Source organism: Rhipicephalus microplus, chromosome 5 (genome assembly GCF_043290135.1).
Source record: "Rhipicephalus microplus isolate Deutch F79 chromosome 5, USDA_Rmic, whole genome shotgun sequence".
NCBI lineage: Eukaryota > Metazoa > Arthropoda > Arachnida > Ixodida > Ixodidae > Rhipicephalus > Rhipicephalus microplus.
The window spans coordinates 63,541,265-63,560,821 of NC_134704.1; the positions used below are offsets into that span (position 1 = coordinate 63,541,265).

The 19,557-nt window shown below is 44.2% G+C and overlaps 1 protein-coding gene across 2 annotated transcripts; it reads left to right on the top strand.

Moving 5' to 3' along the window:
- The first annotated feature begins 97 nt into the window (after positions 1 to 97).
- Ssadh (succinic semialdehyde dehydrogenase) lies at positions 98 to 19,557 on the top strand. 2 transcript variants are annotated; one of them, XM_037425377.2, is made up of 11 exons: positions 98 to 256; positions 582 to 710; positions 1,554 to 1,676; positions 4,520 to 4,603; positions 5,953 to 6,123; positions 7,225 to 7,485; positions 8,102 to 8,245; positions 9,867 to 10,025; positions 16,399 to 16,568; positions 17,686 to 17,744; positions 19,056 to 19,557. In XM_037425377.2, the coding sequence occupies exons 1-11, from the start codon at positions 224 to 226 to the stop codon at positions 19,262 to 19,264; spliced, it is 1,542 nt and encodes a 513-aa protein (XP_037281274.2). In that variant the 5' UTR covers positions 98 to 223; the 3' UTR covers positions 19,265 to 19,557. The 2 variants fall into 2 exon arrangements, with proteins under 2 accessions (XP_037281274.2, XP_075751719.1); XM_075895604.1 differs by lacking the exon at positions 98 to 256 and adding an exon at positions 368 to 460.

The window sequence follows — 19,557 nt, forward strand, 5'->3', positions numbered from 1 at the left end:
AGTCATGTATAAATTTACGGTTTTAGGTTTTTAATAAAAAGTTAAACCACAATTTTACTATGGAGTAATACGACTAAGCGGCTTGGTGGTCTCGGCCACGTCTTGTTTGGCGCCATGGCTTTCGCGGAGCGGCGAGACCTCGGGAATAAGTTTTTATTATCTGTCGTTTAGTCTCGATTAGGTACCCCGAACAGGGCGCGTACGGGTCACAGAGAGAGCAAAGATGCTTCCGCTTATTCGAAGCACCTCGTTTCTGGTACGCGATCTTCGCTATCTGGGTAAACTGTCGGCGAAACTGTCCGCGGTCGTAGCAGACGCTTTTGCGCGACCCTGCTACGTTTTACGCGGGTTTTCTTTATCACCGACGGCTTATCGTGCTGCGATGTCTGTCCGCAGGTCCGCGAAGGGCAACGAACTAAACGAGAAAACATTTTTTTCTGGTGGATCTCGTCAGTTTCGGGTACCGCAGTGCGGTCGCATCGCGCCGTGATGAAACTCGAATGCGATAGCGGATTGTGGTTCCTGTAACGAAGTTTCCCTGCCTCGCACGGTGACGTTTCAGCTCTTGTTTACGTTTCCAGGTGCCCGCCATGGTGTCACGTGCGAGCGGGACCTTGGCGGTGCGGCTACAGCATAACTATGCTCTGGCCCACGAAAAAGCCTTCATCAATGGTAGCTGGAGGCAGGCCAAAAGCGGTGCCACATTCCCGGTGAGTATATGCGCGAGTGCTGTTCGTGAACACTCGTGCTTGTAGAGATACCCGATGTTTTCGTTCAAGGACAGCATTTTAAGTATCCGATGAATAGAGCCTCCAGGACGGGACAGAGCAGAGGACACATAACACAAACACAGCGCTAACTTTGGATGACCAACAATCCCGCCGTGCAATCTTATTGATTGATTGATCCGTGGGGTTTAACGTCCCAAAACCACCACATGATTATGAGAGACGTCGTAGTGGAGGGCTCCGGAAATTTCGACCACCTGGCAGGGGCGGCGCCAGGGGGGGGCAAGAATGGGCTGGAGCCCCCCCAAAATTCTCGCCTGCCCCCCCTATGCCCACCCAAGTGCCCGGAAGCATATATTGAAAACCTAGTAGGAGCAGAGCTAGCTTGCCCCCCCGGAGGAACTCACTTTTCGTGGTTGCCCCCCCAGTAAAAACATCCTGGCGCCGCCCCTGCCACCTGGGGTTCTTTAACGCGCACCCAAATCTGAGCACACGGGCCTACAACATTTCCGCCTCCATCGGAAATGCAGCCGCCGAAGTCGGGATTCGATCCCGCTACCTGCGGGTCAGCAGCCGAGTACCTTAGCCACTAGACCACCGCGGCGCCCCAACAACATTTTATACTCCGGGAAGGACGCGCTATGTGACATGTATTACACTACATTAAAGGTCGGTTAAGCTGCACGTATGAGTTCACAAGACAGCTAATTAACGGAAATTTAATTCTGTGATACATTTATATACACATGCGGCCTTACTTCTATGTGCATATGAATATACCACCTGAGGTTTTCACTCTCAATCGGTGATAATTTTTTTTTTCAGGTGTTCAACCCTGCGAATGGGGAAGTGATTTGCGACGTCACTGACTGCTCCTCGGAGGATGTCGAGGATGCAGTCCAGGCTGCCATCGTCGCCTTCAAGACATTCAAGGAGACAACGGCAAAGGTGCACTACCACAGCATGCATATTTGTATAGTCGGAAAATTTCTGTTAATATATCTCTCATGCGTGCTGACATATTCTGGCTAAGTTACCATGATTAAATTGTTGTTACACTACTGAGTATACACTGCCTGCCCCGAAAGATTGTATTGCAGACAGGGTTTTAAAATATGTACTACTGAAACCTCATTATAACAAAGTTGCATCTTACACGAAATTAAGTTCGTTATATCTGGAAATTCGTTACAAAGATAATTTTTAACACTGTGTGTGTTGCAAAACTATTCTTTGTTCACTTTGTTGCAACCAATATTTCATTTTATTTGGGTTTGTTATTTTGAGGTTAGAGTGTATGTATATTCTACAAGCTTTCAAATATGCCATGCCACATAATGCACCATCAAAATGCTTGAAGATTGTTAATCTAAAAAGGCAGAAGTTCAAGGGAAAATAGAAGCACGACGAGATGAAAATGGGTGTCACAGGAGCTAACTATAAGCACTCTTGTCATCTTCAAGGCTACACACATGCTAAAACAAGTGTTTGCTGCCTCGAAGAAGATAAGGCCACTTCTTGAAACGTTGGCTCCAGCAGCACCCCGTGTTCAGGGATTATTCGTTTTTTGAAGAGTGTGGAAGTACAGCATATGGGGTGGAAGACATATGTGAGGGACAATGAGATCAAGCTCGTCGAAGAGATTTTTGTGATATATCTAACTGGTAGTTTTTGTCATCACCTATAGCTGTCGGATATCGTTCATATTGTCCCACTCATTGCTCCTCTAGTATAAAACACCGAGTAGGGCCCAAACCGCAATCCCTAAAAACTAAAAATGCTTGCCTATTGCACAGTAATAAACTTGCTACACCTCTTCTAGGTTTTATTGCAAGAGCCATGATAAATAAAACCCCTTTTGCTTACTGCTCCAGGATAAATGTCATTCGCTTTTGTATGATTGTCACATCCTCGAAATGCTACCCCATAAAGCACCAGTATCAGTTCTTTTACTTTTATATGAAACATACAAGCTTACTTAAGTATACAAAAATACAAAAGGAGGTCCCAGAGCATTTGGCTGAAAGGGAACTTCTTGTCAGAAAATATGTGTAATATGTACCATTAGAATGCAAAAATGTCAACAACGAGGAAGAATTTATACAAAGAAAATGTCTTAGTACAAACTGAAAATACTTGAAAAAAAAGAAACCAGTTATAAGTTCATCAAGAACACTGGCTTTTAACGGTTTGCAAACATAAAAAACTGATTGCTGGCTAAACAAGTAATGGTCGATCTATGAAAGAAAAAGATAAGCAAATGTAGAAACAAGGACAGTACAGAAAATGAGAACAAGTGAAGATGGTATCATAGATATCAGAGTTTCATGTTATCAAGAAGAAATGTGAATAATGATTCCTGAAAAAGAGGTAGCAATGAAGACTGCTTATTGTTAATAGGAAGGCTGTTTCAGGTGAATAAGGATACCAAGGCGCTCAATATTACATTTCAAGAAAGAAAATGAAGTAATGTGTTGTTTTTTGTGAGTTTGAGTAAATACTGTTAACTAACATGTAATTAAATATCTAATTATTCTGCAATTCGTTGCCTTTTTTAGCTTTGCATAAAATAAAACAAATCAATATTAGGCCCATAATGCATGCCCAGTTTGATTTTTGTTTGCACTTATTTGGAACAAAAAAAAAAACTAAGTCATGCATGTTCTCGTGTTTTTGTGCACTGATTGTGATGAGTATGTTCCAACTAGCCCAATTTGCTAGTTTAGTTTGCATTAACTTTTCAGTTAGATTGAGCCTGTGCATTACACGCTCTTGAAGATTGATTTATCGGCTGTCTATCGCGTCTTAGTTAACACTGTAGCACGCGGAGCACAAGGGGCAAATTCGCATAACTGGCAGGAGATATGCTGTACTCTATAGTCTCTGTTTTTTGCTCATGCGTCTCCACTTCACCTTGTGCTTACTACTTTGTAGCCCATGGAAGCACCACTAAAAACTTTCAGTTTTGCTGCAACAGCATGGTAGCGCTGTTTTTCACTCGGATAAAAAGAAAATGAGATTGCGGGTTTTTAATTAGCTATGCCACAATATGAGTATGATTCCAAGGCCTACCATAGCGGGGGACTCTAAATTAATTTTGACCATGTGCAGATTTTCAACACGCACCAAAATGAATGTGCATAGGTGTTTATTCATTTTGCCCCCTTTCTAATATGCCTGTTGTGGCTGGGAATCAAAACTGCATCCTTGAGCGTAGCACCGCACATTTCATTATATCAAAACTATTTCACAGTGGCGCTGGCAGACGGTGCCACCATTTCATTGCAGCAAAATAAACCCTCGAAAGGCGTTGTCACAAACTGCAATAAAGTTCGCATTGTTGTAAATGAAACAGGTCAAATGCTTGTAAATGTGAAATTTAACTGATCGCGCTAAGAAATGCTCGCTACCTATGTGTGAAATCGGAGCAGAAATAAGTCAGCAGTGTTGCTAAAATAGTCTGATATGCCTGAAGTTTTTATCTACTATAATGCAAATGCTGCTTGAGGTTTGACTAGACTTTCTCTCTGTTATTTTTACTTGGTCTAATAAGTTTGATGTCGGTGCTGAGGTCTTTCTCTATTGTGCATTGCCGCTGATTCTTGAATATCTTTGCGTGCTGTCGCCATTGAAGTCACTTGTGAATTCATTGCTTCCCAGGTTGTGTCAGCCTTCCCTCTTGAACCATGCTCAAAGACATAGGCCTTGACTTTTTGCCTGGTGCACCTTTCAATCTAAAATTTCACGGTAACAACCTTAATAATATTGCTTCATTCTTGAATTTTTTACAGGAGCGGTCGGCAATGCTGCTCAAGTTTTATGAGCTACAAAACAAGCACGCCGAGGACCTCGCCAAGCTCATGACTGCTGAAAACGTACGACGCATGTCTTGAATTTTCAGTTTTGGGGGCTTCTCTCCTGCTCAATCATTTCAGTTTGCTAGAAGCTATGGCGTACTCTGTCAACGAAAAATAGGTTGGGTGTTCAATTTCTTACTGAAAGGGGCCCTACAACACTTTTTGAGCGTGGTCAGAAAACTCTGCCGATCGGTACTCGAGGCTCCCGAGAACACGCAAGCCAAATTTTATAGCACAGGACGCAGCCTGGATTCACAATAAATTCCCAAAGTCAGCGAAAAATTGTTCTCTCTTCTCTCAACAAATGGCGAAACAGGCTCAAAAATCACCCATCACAGCCGTTGTATCAGCCATTGGCTGACTAGGGCATTGCAGGCTCGGTTGTTACAGGGGCAGCCGCGCCGCCGTAGCTTGCCCATGCATGGGCACGCGATCGCACTGAAAAGCCGTGTATCAAAGGAAAAAAAGAAAAGGTGATCGAGGTCACGAAGCACGCGCGATCTATTTTCTTTCCCTGTGCCATCCCTCCCTGCTTAGCTTCCAGTGCTTTCGTTGGGACAAGAGAAGAGAGAATGCAGTTGCAGCATGGGACAAATCTTTAAGACTCTGCTAGTACTGGACGGATTCTAAAACTTTTTGTTGCAGTGGTTATTTCGTGAATTCATTCTATGGCTACTTAAAAGGTGTTGCAGGGACCCTTTACTGAAGCAGTTATGTATTGATGTAAATGGAATGTAAAAACGCTTCTATGCTAGCATTTAAGTGCGTTCATAGAATGCAACATTTTTTTTTACATTTGGAGCCAGGCTTTGCCCTGTTTTAAGGTATTTTTTCATAAGCCCAGGTGTAGACTTCAGCTGTTTCCATCAGTAAATTATAAGTGACTGAAGGAACTGAATATGTAAAATTTAAGATTAGGGGTGCAGCTTAGATAAATTGACCTTTGATAAGGGCGGGGGTGCCTCTGAGGGAAGTAGCCTAGATCCAGGAAGTTGGGGGTGGGGGGGGTCAAGCTAAAGTTTCAGGAGGCAGCTTCTCTCGACACTTAGCATGGGCTGTGAACTCAAGTAAATACGACTTAAATTCAATATATTTTATCAAAATATACAAAGTTGAGGTGGCAACCCTTGAATAGAGATTTAGACAAGTGGAATGTGTACAAAGTTACAAGGATTAAAACACTCATGTTATGCAGACGAAAGGACAAATAAAAACGAAGAGTGGAAAATATCTTTCCACTGCTCCTTCTCATGAATATCATTGATATTCCCACTCTTGATGTGTCACTAAGCAGGAGACTACAGCGGCTTACAACATGTGATGAAATAGCAACGCCAATTCTTTCCCGTCTCCCCTGCCTTCTTTAGGGCAAGCCAATGGTAGAATCCCGATCTGAAGTTGTGTACGGGGCCTCATTCCTCGAGTGGTTTGCTGCAGAGGCTCGACGGATGTACGGCGATTACGTTCCCGCTCCCGTCAAAGGAAGGGAGATGGTTTTCATGAAGCAGCCTGTGGGCGTCACGGGCATCATCACTCCAGTATGTCTCACTTTGCTTATTTCTAGAGGTCCGCGAATATTCGAAATTTCAAATAAAAATAACATATTTTCTTCACTCTAAGCGCATTCAGTTTGAAAAATGCATATTCTCAAGTGATCATTGTAGAATATCTGGCGTCAGCTGAATGTTCGGTTACAGGAGAAAATATTTGAGAGTTTTGAATACTTGAACAAATAACCAATCTTACACATTCTTATATTTAAAGTAAAACGTTACCAATATGTTAATTATATTCATATGCTAATACATTATTTTTTTAAGCGTAATGAAAGTTATCCATTCTTCTTGTTTGGCGGATTTTCGAGGATGTACACATATTCAATCTTCAGGGCAGTTTATTGCCTTACATTTCCTTACTCGTATTTTGAATATTTCAATGTTCGCACTCCCCTGTGTACTTAATTCCTGTGGTCAGACTTTTCTTGGTATTTTGCTTTTCTATTTATGATCTTTTCTTGTAAAAAAAAAAAAAAAAGACAGCTCATGATTAGGTTTGATTAGCGGCTAACCTATGAGCACTGCTAAATTACTCTCAAATACTAGAGAATCAAGATGTGTAAACTACTGTTGTAGGAATATGAATAATTACTATTGTGATTACAGTGTTGTTAACTGTTAAGGCTAGTGGAAGGATTGTGCAATCAGCATAGCAGTAAGAAAATACAGATGCATGTGCATGTATACGCATACCATGAGAGGATGCAAAAGCTTGCTAAGGTTTTTACTATGTATGTGATTATAGTTTGATGTGTATATTCCATTTCTTTTATAACACATGTTTGCTACGACGCTGCTCTCACAAATCCTCACAGTTCTCACAATTCCCCTTCGGAAATGACCCATATACGAGACATGGTAGCTCAACTGTTGTCTCAGCTCTTATCTACAGCCCGCTAGCTGTGCTGCACGTGAGATCCCTGTTTTAAAGGTAACAGCGATTTGAGCTGTTTTAGCAATTTACCTCTCCCACAACGGTCAGCTGCACCATTGATGTTTCGCCCTCAACCCCATTCCTCGCATGAGAAAACGTGCCTTCTACGATGCCAACAATGCAAAGCAATTTAAGAACGCTCGCTGCAGTGGAACTTCCCCAACGCCATGATCACCCGCAAGATTGGCGCCGCTCTGGCGGCAGGGTGCACGTGCATCATCAAGCCTGCACCGGAGACCCCACTCTCGGCGTTGGCCCTGGCGCAGCTGGCACACGAAGCCGGCTTCCCGCCGGGCACGGTCAACGTGCTGCCCAGCTCGGCGAAGACCACCCCAGCAGTCGGCCGGGCCCTGTGCGAGCACCACCAGATCCACGCTCTCTCCTTCACCGGGTCATCTGCCGTCGGCAAGGTGATGCAGACTGTTGTTAACGAGGCGCGCAGTGGTCCCGAGTGGTTTTTCATGTCAACATCATCTGTTGTGATTAACTGATCTATTGAGTTTCTGTGATGATTGTCGTTATTGTCTTAATTACGTCCTCTGCTAGGACTGAGGCCCATCCCAGCAATCTGTAATTAGTACCACTGTCTTTAAATTGAACCACATCAACTAATTGTCAACTATCGCTGAATTTTCTTTCTTTCCCTCAGCACACGTTCTGTTACTCAAATAGACTATTTATCTACAATATACTTTGAAGTATGTGCTAACAGACTCTATTTCTTCCTCTTCACTTCGACTACAATAGCTGATATACCTCCATTTCCTTTCTTAGTTAGCTTCCCCCCCCCCCTTTTTTTTTAATTCCACGTTTTAGTCCACATATGTACATTCCTGAATATAATCACTTTTGTAAAGCTGCGTGCTATCGATGCCACAATAATGACGTATGTAGCATGTATTCTCAAGGCCTAGTAACTGTGCATATCCGGAGCAAAGAAATATATATATTTTTGGGGGGTTCAATGGAAATAGCGGAGCATGTTTTTTTTTACGGAGTGACTAATTTTTTTTCTTTTTACCACAGCTTCTACTTGCTCAGTGTGCCGACAGCGTGAAAAAAGTGTCACTGGAACTCGGCGGGAATGCCCCCTTCATCGTTTTCGACACAGCCAACCTGGAGAAGGCCGTCAACGGAGCCCTGGCTTGCAAGTTCAGAAACACTGGACAGGTCAGCCAGGGTTCCACCATTTCACAGGGCTCAAAATTCAAATTTCATAGTGCTGAACAGCTCGAGGTTTGCAAAGAGGGTTCAACTGAGGATGACTCAGGGAGCCATGGAAAAGAAAATGATAGGTGTAACCTTAAGGGACATGAAAAAAGCCAAGTGGGTCAGGGAACAAACGAGTGTTAAGGACATCTTAGTCCAAATCAGGAAGAAAAGGACATGGGCGGGGCATGTAACGCGTAGGCAAAATAGCCACTAGTCACTAATCCTTGTATTCTAGAACGCCCCTTCACTCAACGCTTTACCTTGACTTGAGAAAGTCAATGGAAACGCTGTCTCTTGGAAGAGAAAGTCACTGCATATCAGCGATAGTCTGCAGCAATTCTTGAGAAGCGCAGCGTCATATTCAGTGGAACAGCGGTGCAGTGCTCAACTTTGTCATGTCAAGTGAAGAATGAAGTTTGAGTCGAGGTGCATTTGTAAATAGAGGGGTGAAAGTGTTAAACAGGACCCCAGTAGAAAACAAGCTCGCGAGAGCGGTGGTACACTTGTTTTCTATTGTAATTTTCATTTTTATTTTCTATCGACCTCACGGCAAAAAGAAATGTGGCACGCCAGGCACTACACTACAAACAGTGAAAAGCAGAGCATAGCACATTTCTATTGTTTTATGTTGTCAACCTGAGTACCTCTTTATGCAGTGGTATGTGTACGAAAAAATTCTGCCGATGAACTTTATCAGAAATCTAAAGTGTAACCTCTGAGAATGCACACAGTACATGAAGTTAAATTAATTATCTTTAATAAAGTGAACCTGAAGTGACTAGGGAATAATTTTGCGTTTAAAAGGAATTCTGTGTTGTGGGAGATGAACGTTGTGGAAAAATTCAAGGAAGTTATTTCATTTTCCCTTTATTGGGAGTCTTATATAGTAATAACTAGGTTTCATTACGTGATACTGATATGCAAGTGGTAACTCAAAATAATTATATTTGTAAATATACTTGCTGACAATTTATTACGTTAAGTTTTTGGACATTGCTTAATTATTTTACAAGGATGTTTATACAAGGAAAATGTACAATATGGATATGTACAAGGGAAATGAGGCTTATTGCATGCCTGAGAGTCGCTGCACATTCAATGTCTGTTTTTATAAATAATAATATGGAAAGCTTATCTGGGCTGTGCCCCGTCAAAACGATGTATTCATTATATATATAAAAAAAATTTGTCTAAGGACAACACTAGGACAATGTTCTTGAGAGTCAATTACCACTCAGCTAATCAAGTTAAACTGCCATCTATCGCAAGTGTGAGGTTTTCAAAATGTATATGCGAGTTACTCTGTTCGGGCTTTAGTTATTCTGCTAGTAGTTTGCTTTTCTTTAGTGTGTGTGTGTGTGTGTGCATGTCGAGCTAAGAAGACTATTTGCGGCAAGTCACCCATTCAAACTACATGTCTGACCATGCTTTCTGTAGCACTATAAATTTCCATGTTCGAGGCTTCATTATTGGCATGGACGTGGCACATTCACTTGTGCATATGAACTCAAGCTTATTCACCCATTTCTGTGCACTTGTTGTTGGGCTTGCGCTAACCTCCTAAATTGTGTTTTTTCAGACGTGCGTGAGTGCCAACAGGATCTTGGTCCAAGAGGGCGTCCACGACAAATTTGTTGCTGCCCTTACGGAGGCCATCCAACAAAAGATAAAGATTGGCGATGGATTCAATCTAGACACTACCCTTGGCCCGCTCATCAACTCCAAGGCAGTTGAAAAAGTGAGAGTTTGCACTCTTACTAAAAAAAAAAAAATATTCACCTTTAGAAGCTTTGAGATTCATCCTAAGATAGCTTTGAAAACTAAGAAAATTGCATCATTTGATGTAATAGAATCAAGTTTTATGCCACAAAAGGAGAATTGTATAAATAATTTGTTGCTATACTTGTCCAAGTTTTCGAGTCGTAACAACCGCTATTTGAATTAAGCTGAATGTTTAGCTATAGACCTGCCCTATACTATTCAATGTATATTTTGCTAACTATGCTGGCAGCAAACTTTCGTGGTCAATTTGTCCTCTCGTTGTTCAGGCTCAAGGTTGCCCAAATAGATACATTGTGGCTATGATAGACATATTCCAATTGTGTCAATGCTCAAGGCTATGAGTATTGTGTGGCCTGTTTATGACAAGAACCATCATTGTGTGCCATCAACGATGGCAGTTGATGTCGACGCAGTGAAGTGGGCAGGCATTTAATGAACACACAGGACAAACTTCACTTTCCGCTCTTGCTACGGTCGTAGTAAAAGTGGGATTGATTCTATGTGTATGTGGCGATTCGGGATAAGCATATTAATGTAGGAGTAACGAAGCATCAGTTCAGTAGTCTGTCTCAGCTGTGTAGTTGCAGTGTTTGAAGTGCAGATTATTGTACTTCAGCTTCTGCAATTCTCAAACAAGAAAAGTTATAGAAATCTGTTGTTTTTTTTATAAACACAGCACCAAAATGAGTATGTAAAATACGTATTGACATGAATATCTTACATTTTGTTTCTTCTGTTTCAGTAAGTAGGTAACAACCAACTTATCACAGCTGAAAAACTCGTTTTCTCGATAGTGTGATAGTTACTTTTTTGGGGACGGTTCTATAGTGCCCAGTTAAGAGAACACCACGAGAGACTGGACCAGAGTGGTTTTCACGTTGACATAGCTGGAGTACATAAAACATGAGCTCTGCATTGCCAACTCCTTTCAAGGAAGACTCCCTGAGTGCCACTGTTATCGATTCTGGGACACTGTAAATGTGCGTGACTGTACGAGAACGCACTGCCGAGGCAAGGGCGTCAGCCCTCGTACTCCCATGTAAGTCCATAAAGAAGGTACTCTCTCTTTCAATTCAAAAAGTCTGCCATGAGAGAGCACTCGGAAGGAGCATGGCAGCCAACGTAAGCTCGTCATGCAGGTGGTTGCCGGTTGTGTACAATAAAAACAACTAGATGGCAATGTGGGGAGGTTGGGCGTTTCATGTGCTGTCGCATGGTACGCATTTTAAAATTGATTTTAAATACAGTCTAGTCCATATTGGTTGTTCATATTTAGTATATAGTGCATATTGTCGCAGTGCAACGCGAACAAAAGATGACAGCAGCTTACGGCAGCGAAAAGAGCGTATTCAGGATCAGCTGTACAGCAAGATGCCTGCTTCGTTGTCGTCCCGAAAAACCACCTGACCCACTAGCTGGAATCTTTTAAACATTCCTATCATCGTTCTTTTTCTTATAAACACGTGTAACTTGCCCCTCCTTATAAGAGCATCGCCCCGATGCTGATTCAGACGCACAGTATTTTTTTTTAATGTGCAGTCAGTCACTCACATATGGCTTCATACGCACTACATAAACAAGTTCAGGCTGGTGCTGGCGACGCCTCGGGCATTGGGGACTGTCGGAGACAACCTCGTAGGTGACGTCACTTAGCTGGTGCGATACTCGATATGGCCCGAAATATCGCCTTCGCAGCTTCTTGGACAGTCCACGTTTTCGTACGGGTGTCCAAACCCACACTCTGTCACCGATTTTGTACGTTACAATTCTATGGCGAGCATTGTAGCGGACTGCGTCGTAGTCTTGTCGCTGGTGGATCCGTAAGCGGGCGAGCTGCCTAGCTTCTTCCGCGCGTTCAGTGAACACGTCAGCGCCTGTGTCAGTAGCGTCCCATTCATGTGGCAACATCGCATCCAGCATAGTCCGTACCTTCCGTTTGTGAACCAAGCTGAATAGAGTCATGCGAGTCGTCTCTTGTTTAGCCGTATTGTATGCGAACGTGATATAGGGCAAAATTTCGTCCCAATTCTTATGTTGGACATCCACGTACATCGACAGCATGTCTTCAATCGTCTTGTTGAGGCGCTCTGTTAGTTCATTTGTTTGCGGGTGGTACGCAGTGGTCTTACGGTGAGTCGTTCCACTAAGCATCAGGACGTGGTCTAAAAGAGCTGCCGTAAATGCTGTTCTGCGGTCTGTGATCACGATAGTCGGGGCACCGTGGCGTAGCGCAATATTTTCTATGAAGAATCTCGCCACTTCCACTGCGGTGCTCTTTTGGATAGCTTTTGTTTCGGCATACTTGGTTAGGTAGTCTGTTGCGACTATAACCCACCGATTCCCTGCAGTAGAAGTAGGAAGGGGTCCCAAAATATCCATTCCTATCTGTTCAAATGGTGTACGTGGAACCTGATCTGGTTGCAGCTGACCGGCGGGTCTCTTTAGAGGTGACTTGCGTTGCTGGCAATCGATGCAAGTCTGAATGTGGTGCTTGACGGCTGTTGCAAGTTGTGGCCAGTAGTATCCCTGCTGTACTCTTGCCAATGTGCGAGTGTAGCCTAAATGGCCAGACGTCGGCTCATTGTGACATGCTTGGAGCACTTCAGTTCGAAGGGGTACAGGAATAACGAGCAAATAGGGAGCTCCGATGGATGAAAAGTTTCTTTTGTAGAGGACGCCATTGCGTAAGCAAAACGACGATAATGTCCTTGCAAAAACTCTAGGTGCCCTCGAAGAACGTCCGTCCACGTAATTAATCAAATCAAGCAATTCAGGGTCACTTCGTTGTTGTTGGGCAATCGTGGACGCGTCGAGAACACCAAGGAAGGCCATATCGTCGTCGTCAGAAAGAGAAGCTGACTGTACTGGTGATCGAGACAGGCAGTCGGTGTCCGTATGGCGCTTCCCAGACTTGTGTATGACCGTCATATCAAACTCTTGTAACTTCAGACTCCACCGTGCTAATCGGCCGGTTGGATCTCTTAAATTAGTCAACCAACAGAGGGAATGATGGTCACTTATAACTTTGAAAGGGCGGCCATACAAATACGGGCGAAATTTCATAACTGCCCAGACCACGGCGAGGCATTCTTTCTCAGTTGTTGAATAATTGGCCTCAGCGCGTGTTAGCGTCCTGTTTGCGTAGGCGATCACTCATTCCGTGTCTTCTTGCCACTGCACAAGCACAGCTCCGAGGCCTACATTGCTTGCGTCAGTGTGAAGCATTGTTGGCGCTTGTTCGTCGAAGTGAGCAAGCACTGGAGGTGTTTGAAGACGTTGGCGGAGGTCATTAAACGCTGTTTGCTGTTCGTGATTCCACTCAAAGGTGGCGTCGTCTCTAGTGAGGCGAGTTAACGGCGACGCAATCCGTGCGAAGTCGGCGATGAACCGGCGATAGTAGGCGCATAGGCCCAGAAAGCGCCTGACAGCTGTCTTATCGGACGGTACTGGGAACTGTGCCACGGCCGCAAGTTTTTCGGGATCAGGCCGAACGCCGGTACAGCTGACGACATGACCAAGAAACAGCAGTTCTTCAAAACAAAAGTGGCATTTCTCTGGTTTCAATGTGAGGCCTGCGGAGCGTATGGCTCGTAAAACCACTTCTAGCCTCTTGAGATGCTCGTCAAAAGTTGGGGAAAACACTATGACGTCGTCTAGATAAACTAAACAGGTCTTCCATTTTAACCCTGAAAGTACAGTGTCCATGAGCCTTTGAAAAGTAGCGCGCGCTGAGCACAGACCGAAGGGTAGAACTTTAAATTCATATAAACCATCCGGCGTCACAAAAGCGGTTTTTTCCCGATCTCTTGGGTCTACCTCGATCTGCCAATATCCACTTCTGAAGTCCATTGAAGAAAAGTAGCGAGCGTTTCGAAGCCTATCGAGGGAGTCATCAATACGTGGAAGCGGATACACATCTTTCTTAGTCACTTGATTCAGCTTCCTGTAATCCACGCAAAAACGTAGGGTACCGTCCTTTTTATTAACTAATACTACAGGCGATGCCCATGGGCTCTGTGACGGCTGAATCACATCATCTTCAAGCATTTTAGCGACTTGTTGCTGTATCACTTCCCGTTCCTTTGGAGCCACACGATAAGGATTCTGGTGTATAGGCCTTGCTGCGTCGTGGGTAATTATTCGATGCTTTGTTAGCGGCGTTCGACCGACCCGTGATGTCGATGAAAAGCAGTCCACGTGTTTAGTGACACGTGTTTATAAGAAAAAGAATGATGATAGGAATGTTTTGTAGATTCCAGCTAGTGGGTCAGGTGGTTTTTCGGGACGACAACAAAGCAGGCATCTTGCTGTACAGCTGATCCTGAATACACTCTTTTCGCTGCCGTAAGCTGCTGTCATCTTTTGTTCGCGTTGCACTGCGACACTGGTGGAGGTGCTGGGCCGCGACGCTGCCCGATGCTTCACACTCCTAGTGGGAGCCGTTCATCCAGCCCGGACGTGCCTACTGCAACCCTTGTCCATCGATTCAGTCGTCGGCTACGAGGTATTCCTCCAGACTGCAACCCCTCGCAGAAAACCTCTACCAAACATCTAGAAATGGCTAACACCAGCCCCCAGCCTGTACTTCTCGGCACCAGTCCTCCCGCTCCATCCCAGGTAACGTTTTTTCAATCGCTGGAGCCGAAACGCTTTGGTGGTGGCGCACACGAAGATGTAGAAGACTGGTTAGACCACTATGACCGTGTTGCGAAGATCAACCACTGGTCTGCTCAGGAAAAGCTCGGCCGGGCCTACTTCTATCTCGATGACAGCGCTCGTACTTGGTACGAGAACAGAGAAGGCAACCTGTCCACATGGACCGACTTTCACCAGAAGATGGTTGAAACTTTTGCCAATGACAGACGTGACCGCGCCCACCAACTACTAGAGCTAAGAGTCCAAAAACCCAATGAAACGGTCGCCATGTTCGCCGAAGACATGACACGTTTATTTCGGAGGGCTGACCCGCAGATGACTGAAGATAGGAAGTTGCGCTACCTCATGCGTGGCGTGAAAGAGCAGCTGTTCGCCGGACTTCTGCGCAACCCGCCAAGCACTGTAGAGAACTTCATCAAAGAAGCGTCGGCTATCTAGCGGGCCCTTCACCAACGCTGCCGACAATATGACCGCTTGTGCAGCAGCCCCCAAATTCAGGCCGCCGCTGTGACAATTGACAGTCATAGCTCCTTACGTGACATGATTAGAGAGATTGTTCGTGAAGAATTGCCAAGGCTGCGGTCTCCGGTAGTGGATACACCCATGGTATCTGTCGCTCAAGTCGTCCGTGACGAAATACGCCAAGCATTCTCGACAGCTGATCCTGCCCCCGAACAACGTCCCATGACGTACGCCGCCGCCCTTCGAAGCTCCCCACCCGCTCCGCCTTCATACTACCCAGCACCTCCACCAGTGTCGCAGTGCAACGCGAACAAAAGATGACAGCAGCTTACGGCAGCGAAAAGAGCGTATTCAGGATCAGCTGTACAGCAAGATGCCTGCTTCGCTGTCGTCCCGAAAAACCACCTGACCCACTAGCTGGAATCTACAAAACATTCCTATCATCGTTCTTTTTCTTATAAACACGTGTCACTATGTATCCACACAATTTTATCCCAGATGTTTTCTCTCCTTCATAATTTTGCGCCAGCACTCCTTTAAAAGAGCTCTGCAACGCTTTTTGAGCATGGTCAGAAAACGCTGCCGATCGGTAGTAGAGGCTCCCGACAACACGCGGGCCAAATATTATAGCACAGCACGCGGCCTGGAAATCACAATGAAATATCGAAGTCAGCTAAAAATTGCTTTCCCTTCTCTCGACAAATGGCGGAATGTGCCCAAAAATCACACGTGAATTACCCATCTATCAGCCATTGGCTGATTTGAACATGGCGCGCTTGCTTTGTTACAAAGATCGCTGCAGGAGGCCGCTACGCGCGCGATCACACCGAAAAAGGGGCACATTCGAAAGAAAAAAGTGCTCAAGGCCACGCGGCGCGTGTGACGTTTTTCTGTGGCTGGCCCTGCCATCTTTCTCTGCTTAGCTTCCAGCGCTTTTGTTGGGACGAGAGAAGAGAGAATGCAATTGCATAATGGGACAAACCTTTGTAACTCCACTCGCACTGTACGGATTCTTGAAATTTTTGCGGCGTTGAATTCGTGAGGCAATAAGCTTTTCCAGTTAATTCATTCCGTGGTTACTTGAAAAAAAGGTTTCAGGGCCCCTTTAAGATGCTCTTGTCTGGGATATGCCCTCTCACTGAAGGTATCTACAAACGAATTCCTGCATTCTCAGGGAGTAATGCTCAAGCATTCCTCTTCGAAATTCGCAGGTCGAGCATCATGTGGCAGATGCCATCAAAAAAGGGGGCAAAGTGGTCGTCGGAGGCAAGCGACACGCACTTGGAGGGAACTTCTTCGAACCCACACTTGTCACCAACGTTAACAGGAACATGCTTGTCTGCGAAGAGGAGACATTTGGTCCTGTGGCGTCAGTGTTGAAGTGAGAATGCTGTTTCGAGTTTCTTACAGTTTGTGTGCTGACTTTTCGTATTTGATTTTTATAATGGCCGAGGCCGGGCTGATGTCTTGAACTAGCAATAAAGGATGGCGCAGCAAGAGGCTCCAAATTTGTTTACGTGAGTTTCTTGGACATGCCAATGTAAGAAGATTATCGTGGCCAAGGTTCGTCAATTTACTTGGTTAAACCTAAGCATCATTAAATCAAAATTCAAGCTCTTGAACAAAGTATAGTTGCCAAGGGCTTGCCTTTTGCAGAGTAAGTGCTGGAACAATGTTTGAATACTAAGGCATAATAATGAGGAATATTAAGGAATAATAATAATGAAGGATCAATCTATCAGAAATAAAAGTCCAACAGATTGTGTTTGTGAGAACTGCATATGAGCACAGGCCCCTGCAGAACTTTCAATTTATTTCCTCAATCTGGGACAGCACTGAAGCTTGATCATAAGGAAATCTTGAATAAGCTCCCTTCCTTATACTGAGGTTTAAAATGCATGACATTTTATCGACATCGAGTCATGCGATGTGAATTGCTTTGTAATATAAATAATTTATTGACATTAAAATTGCATACAAGCTTTAGCCTGGCATAGAATGTAGCGGTGGCTTTGCAAGTCTAGTTCTACAAGTGTCGACCCAGGGCCATTGAACTTAGTTGAGGATACAATACGATCGCGGGCTTACTAATTTGTCATCATTGAATGGCTTGCAGCATAATGCATTGAAAAACAAGGACGCGATAAGCGCTTTTATTAACTTGTCATTTGTTCCGGTGTTTTCGTTTCAAGCAGCACTATTCTACAATATATTCTGTGATTATAATGCTATGCTACGAGCAGTTTAATACAATGCTACACTACACCTGTACAAGATAGCGCTATGCTGCAAACCATGCTAAATTTACTTCATAGAATCGAGCTTGAGAATACGTCGTGCCCAGCTGCTTATCATCAGGCCATTGAAATTTGCTTGTGATGGTTAAGAAGTTTCCTTCGATTGCGTTGGGTAAAATAGGGTGTCGGCTGCAATGTAAAGTTCCATGAGTGCATAACCCTGCTTGATTTTTTCTCTTGTTTATTTTTTTAACCAATTAGGTTCAAGACGGAGGAGGAGGCCGTGGAGCTTGCAAACTCTACCAGAGTAGGACTGGCAGGTAATGGAGACTCCGAAACCACAGCTTAAAGTGGCATTGCCATCTGCATTATGCGCCCAGTGACATGCTCCACAGTATTTGGCTGCAGAATATCACTTCGTCTTGCTTCTTTCTGCAGTTGTTTACTTGTTTATTAATACTGCAATTTAAGAGAAATCTTGAGAGAGTGGTGCTTAGCTTCTTAGACAAAATAAGGCCCATAACACGCAAGAGTGAACACTGCACATGAATAAATTTATTAGTTTGTGCAAAGGGACACTGATGTTAAACAATAGATTGGGTTGTGTACTATGAGAACTGTAATATTGTTAATTTCACTATCGTAACTTTATTAATAGAGGAAAAAAGTTTGTCAACATTTCATTTGTAAATTCCATGGCCAAATCTCCGTGTGTGACATAATTGATTTCGGAATGCGTTTCTTCTATTTTGGTGACACTGGCTCAATGAAATTTCTCGTTCACTGAAGTCTATCACGAGAAACTTGAGATTGCCACCGGGGAGCTACCCTGCGTGTGTCCTGCAATTGCAATCCGTATTCTCACCTTGCGACACGCATGCTAGTGCGGGTCACGTGTGTCAGGTGATGCACGCAAGTTGCACATGTCGAATTTCACTACAGTTTCGTGTCGCGTCATGTGTGTCATATATGACATGCATGATAGTTTTGGCAGATGGTGTGGTATAGTCTTCTAACAGATGTATCCACCTATGAATTTCATGCGACACTCTAGTCAAAGAAAGTGTGAGGGATAATAATTGTAGCAATTACAGCACAAATCTGTAAAAGTTACTATAGTTAGCAAAAAGCCAACTTCTCCCGGGCAGGGATTGAACTTGCAAACTTCAAATAACGTGTTTGATGCTCTACAAACTGAGCTACGGCGGTCACCTCACTGTCCTCTTTATTGGGTATATCTGTGACTACAATTAATACCCCTTATACTTTTCTTGGCTTTTAAGTGAACCTTTATGTTCCCCTTCATTCGTTCATTCTTAGCAACGGTCTCGCCCTGGCAGGCTTGATGCCTTTAGGTAGTATGGGAGCGACCATTCGTCAGCTGCCAGCTCATAAAATAAGATCACATGCTATGTGATGTTAGAAGGCAAAAAAAAAGTGTTTCACATTCACCGTCACAGCTACGAGTGTTGTTGAGTGTCAGGCATAGCGCTGAGTGTGTTTAATCTCTTCTGAGGTTTCCGTGTCTTTTTTGTTGTGCAGTCATACCGAAGAAATAGGTGATCACTAAACGGGCCTGCACTGCACGTAAAAGGTAAAGCTGGAACAATGTGTTTTTTTTTTTCTCTCAGGCTACTTCTACACAGAGAACATCGCACAGGGCTGGCGCGTCGCCAAAGCACTCGAAGTGGGCATGGTTGGCGTGAACGAAGGCATAATATCATGCGCCGAGGCAGCGTTTGGAGGGGTCAAGGAGTCCGGACTCGGCCGTGAAGGGTCGCGCTATGGACTCGACGAGTTCACACAGATAAAATACATCTGTTTTGGCGGATTAGAGTGAATGTGTCAAAATCTGCTCTAGTATCACCTTTGTAGCATGGGTACCATGTATTAACTTCCGTAACTTTGAGAGTATAGGGTGTTGAGAAGCATGCTCTCCCTGTATTTGTTCGAATGGCTAGAATTGTTGCTCCTTGAGTCAGAGGTTGTGCTGCTTATTTGTAATTGATTCGGTCGTGTATGAATGCCATGAATGGACTAAGATACTATAGAGAAATAATATGGGAATCCCGGCTGTAGCCTGTGACTCAAGTGCTGGCATGCCAGCATGGTTATATTTTGCGGTGTGGTCTA

What these genes read in the sequence shown, in the direction of transcription:
- Ssadh (XM_075895604.1), top strand. Translation starts at nt 383, where the DNA reads ATGTCTGTCCGCAGGTCCGCGAAGGGCAACGAACTAAACGAGAAAACA. An exon ending in TCAAGGAGACAACGGCAAAG is followed by an intron (nt 1,677 to 4,519) that starts GTGCACTACCAC and finishes AATTTTTTACAG; the next exon opens with GAGCGGTCGGCAATGCTGCT. An exon ending in ACTCCAAGGCAGTTGAAAAA is followed by an intron (nt 10,026 to 16,398) that starts GTGAGAGTTTGC and finishes CGAAATTCGCAG; the next exon opens with GTCGAGCATCATGTGGCAGA.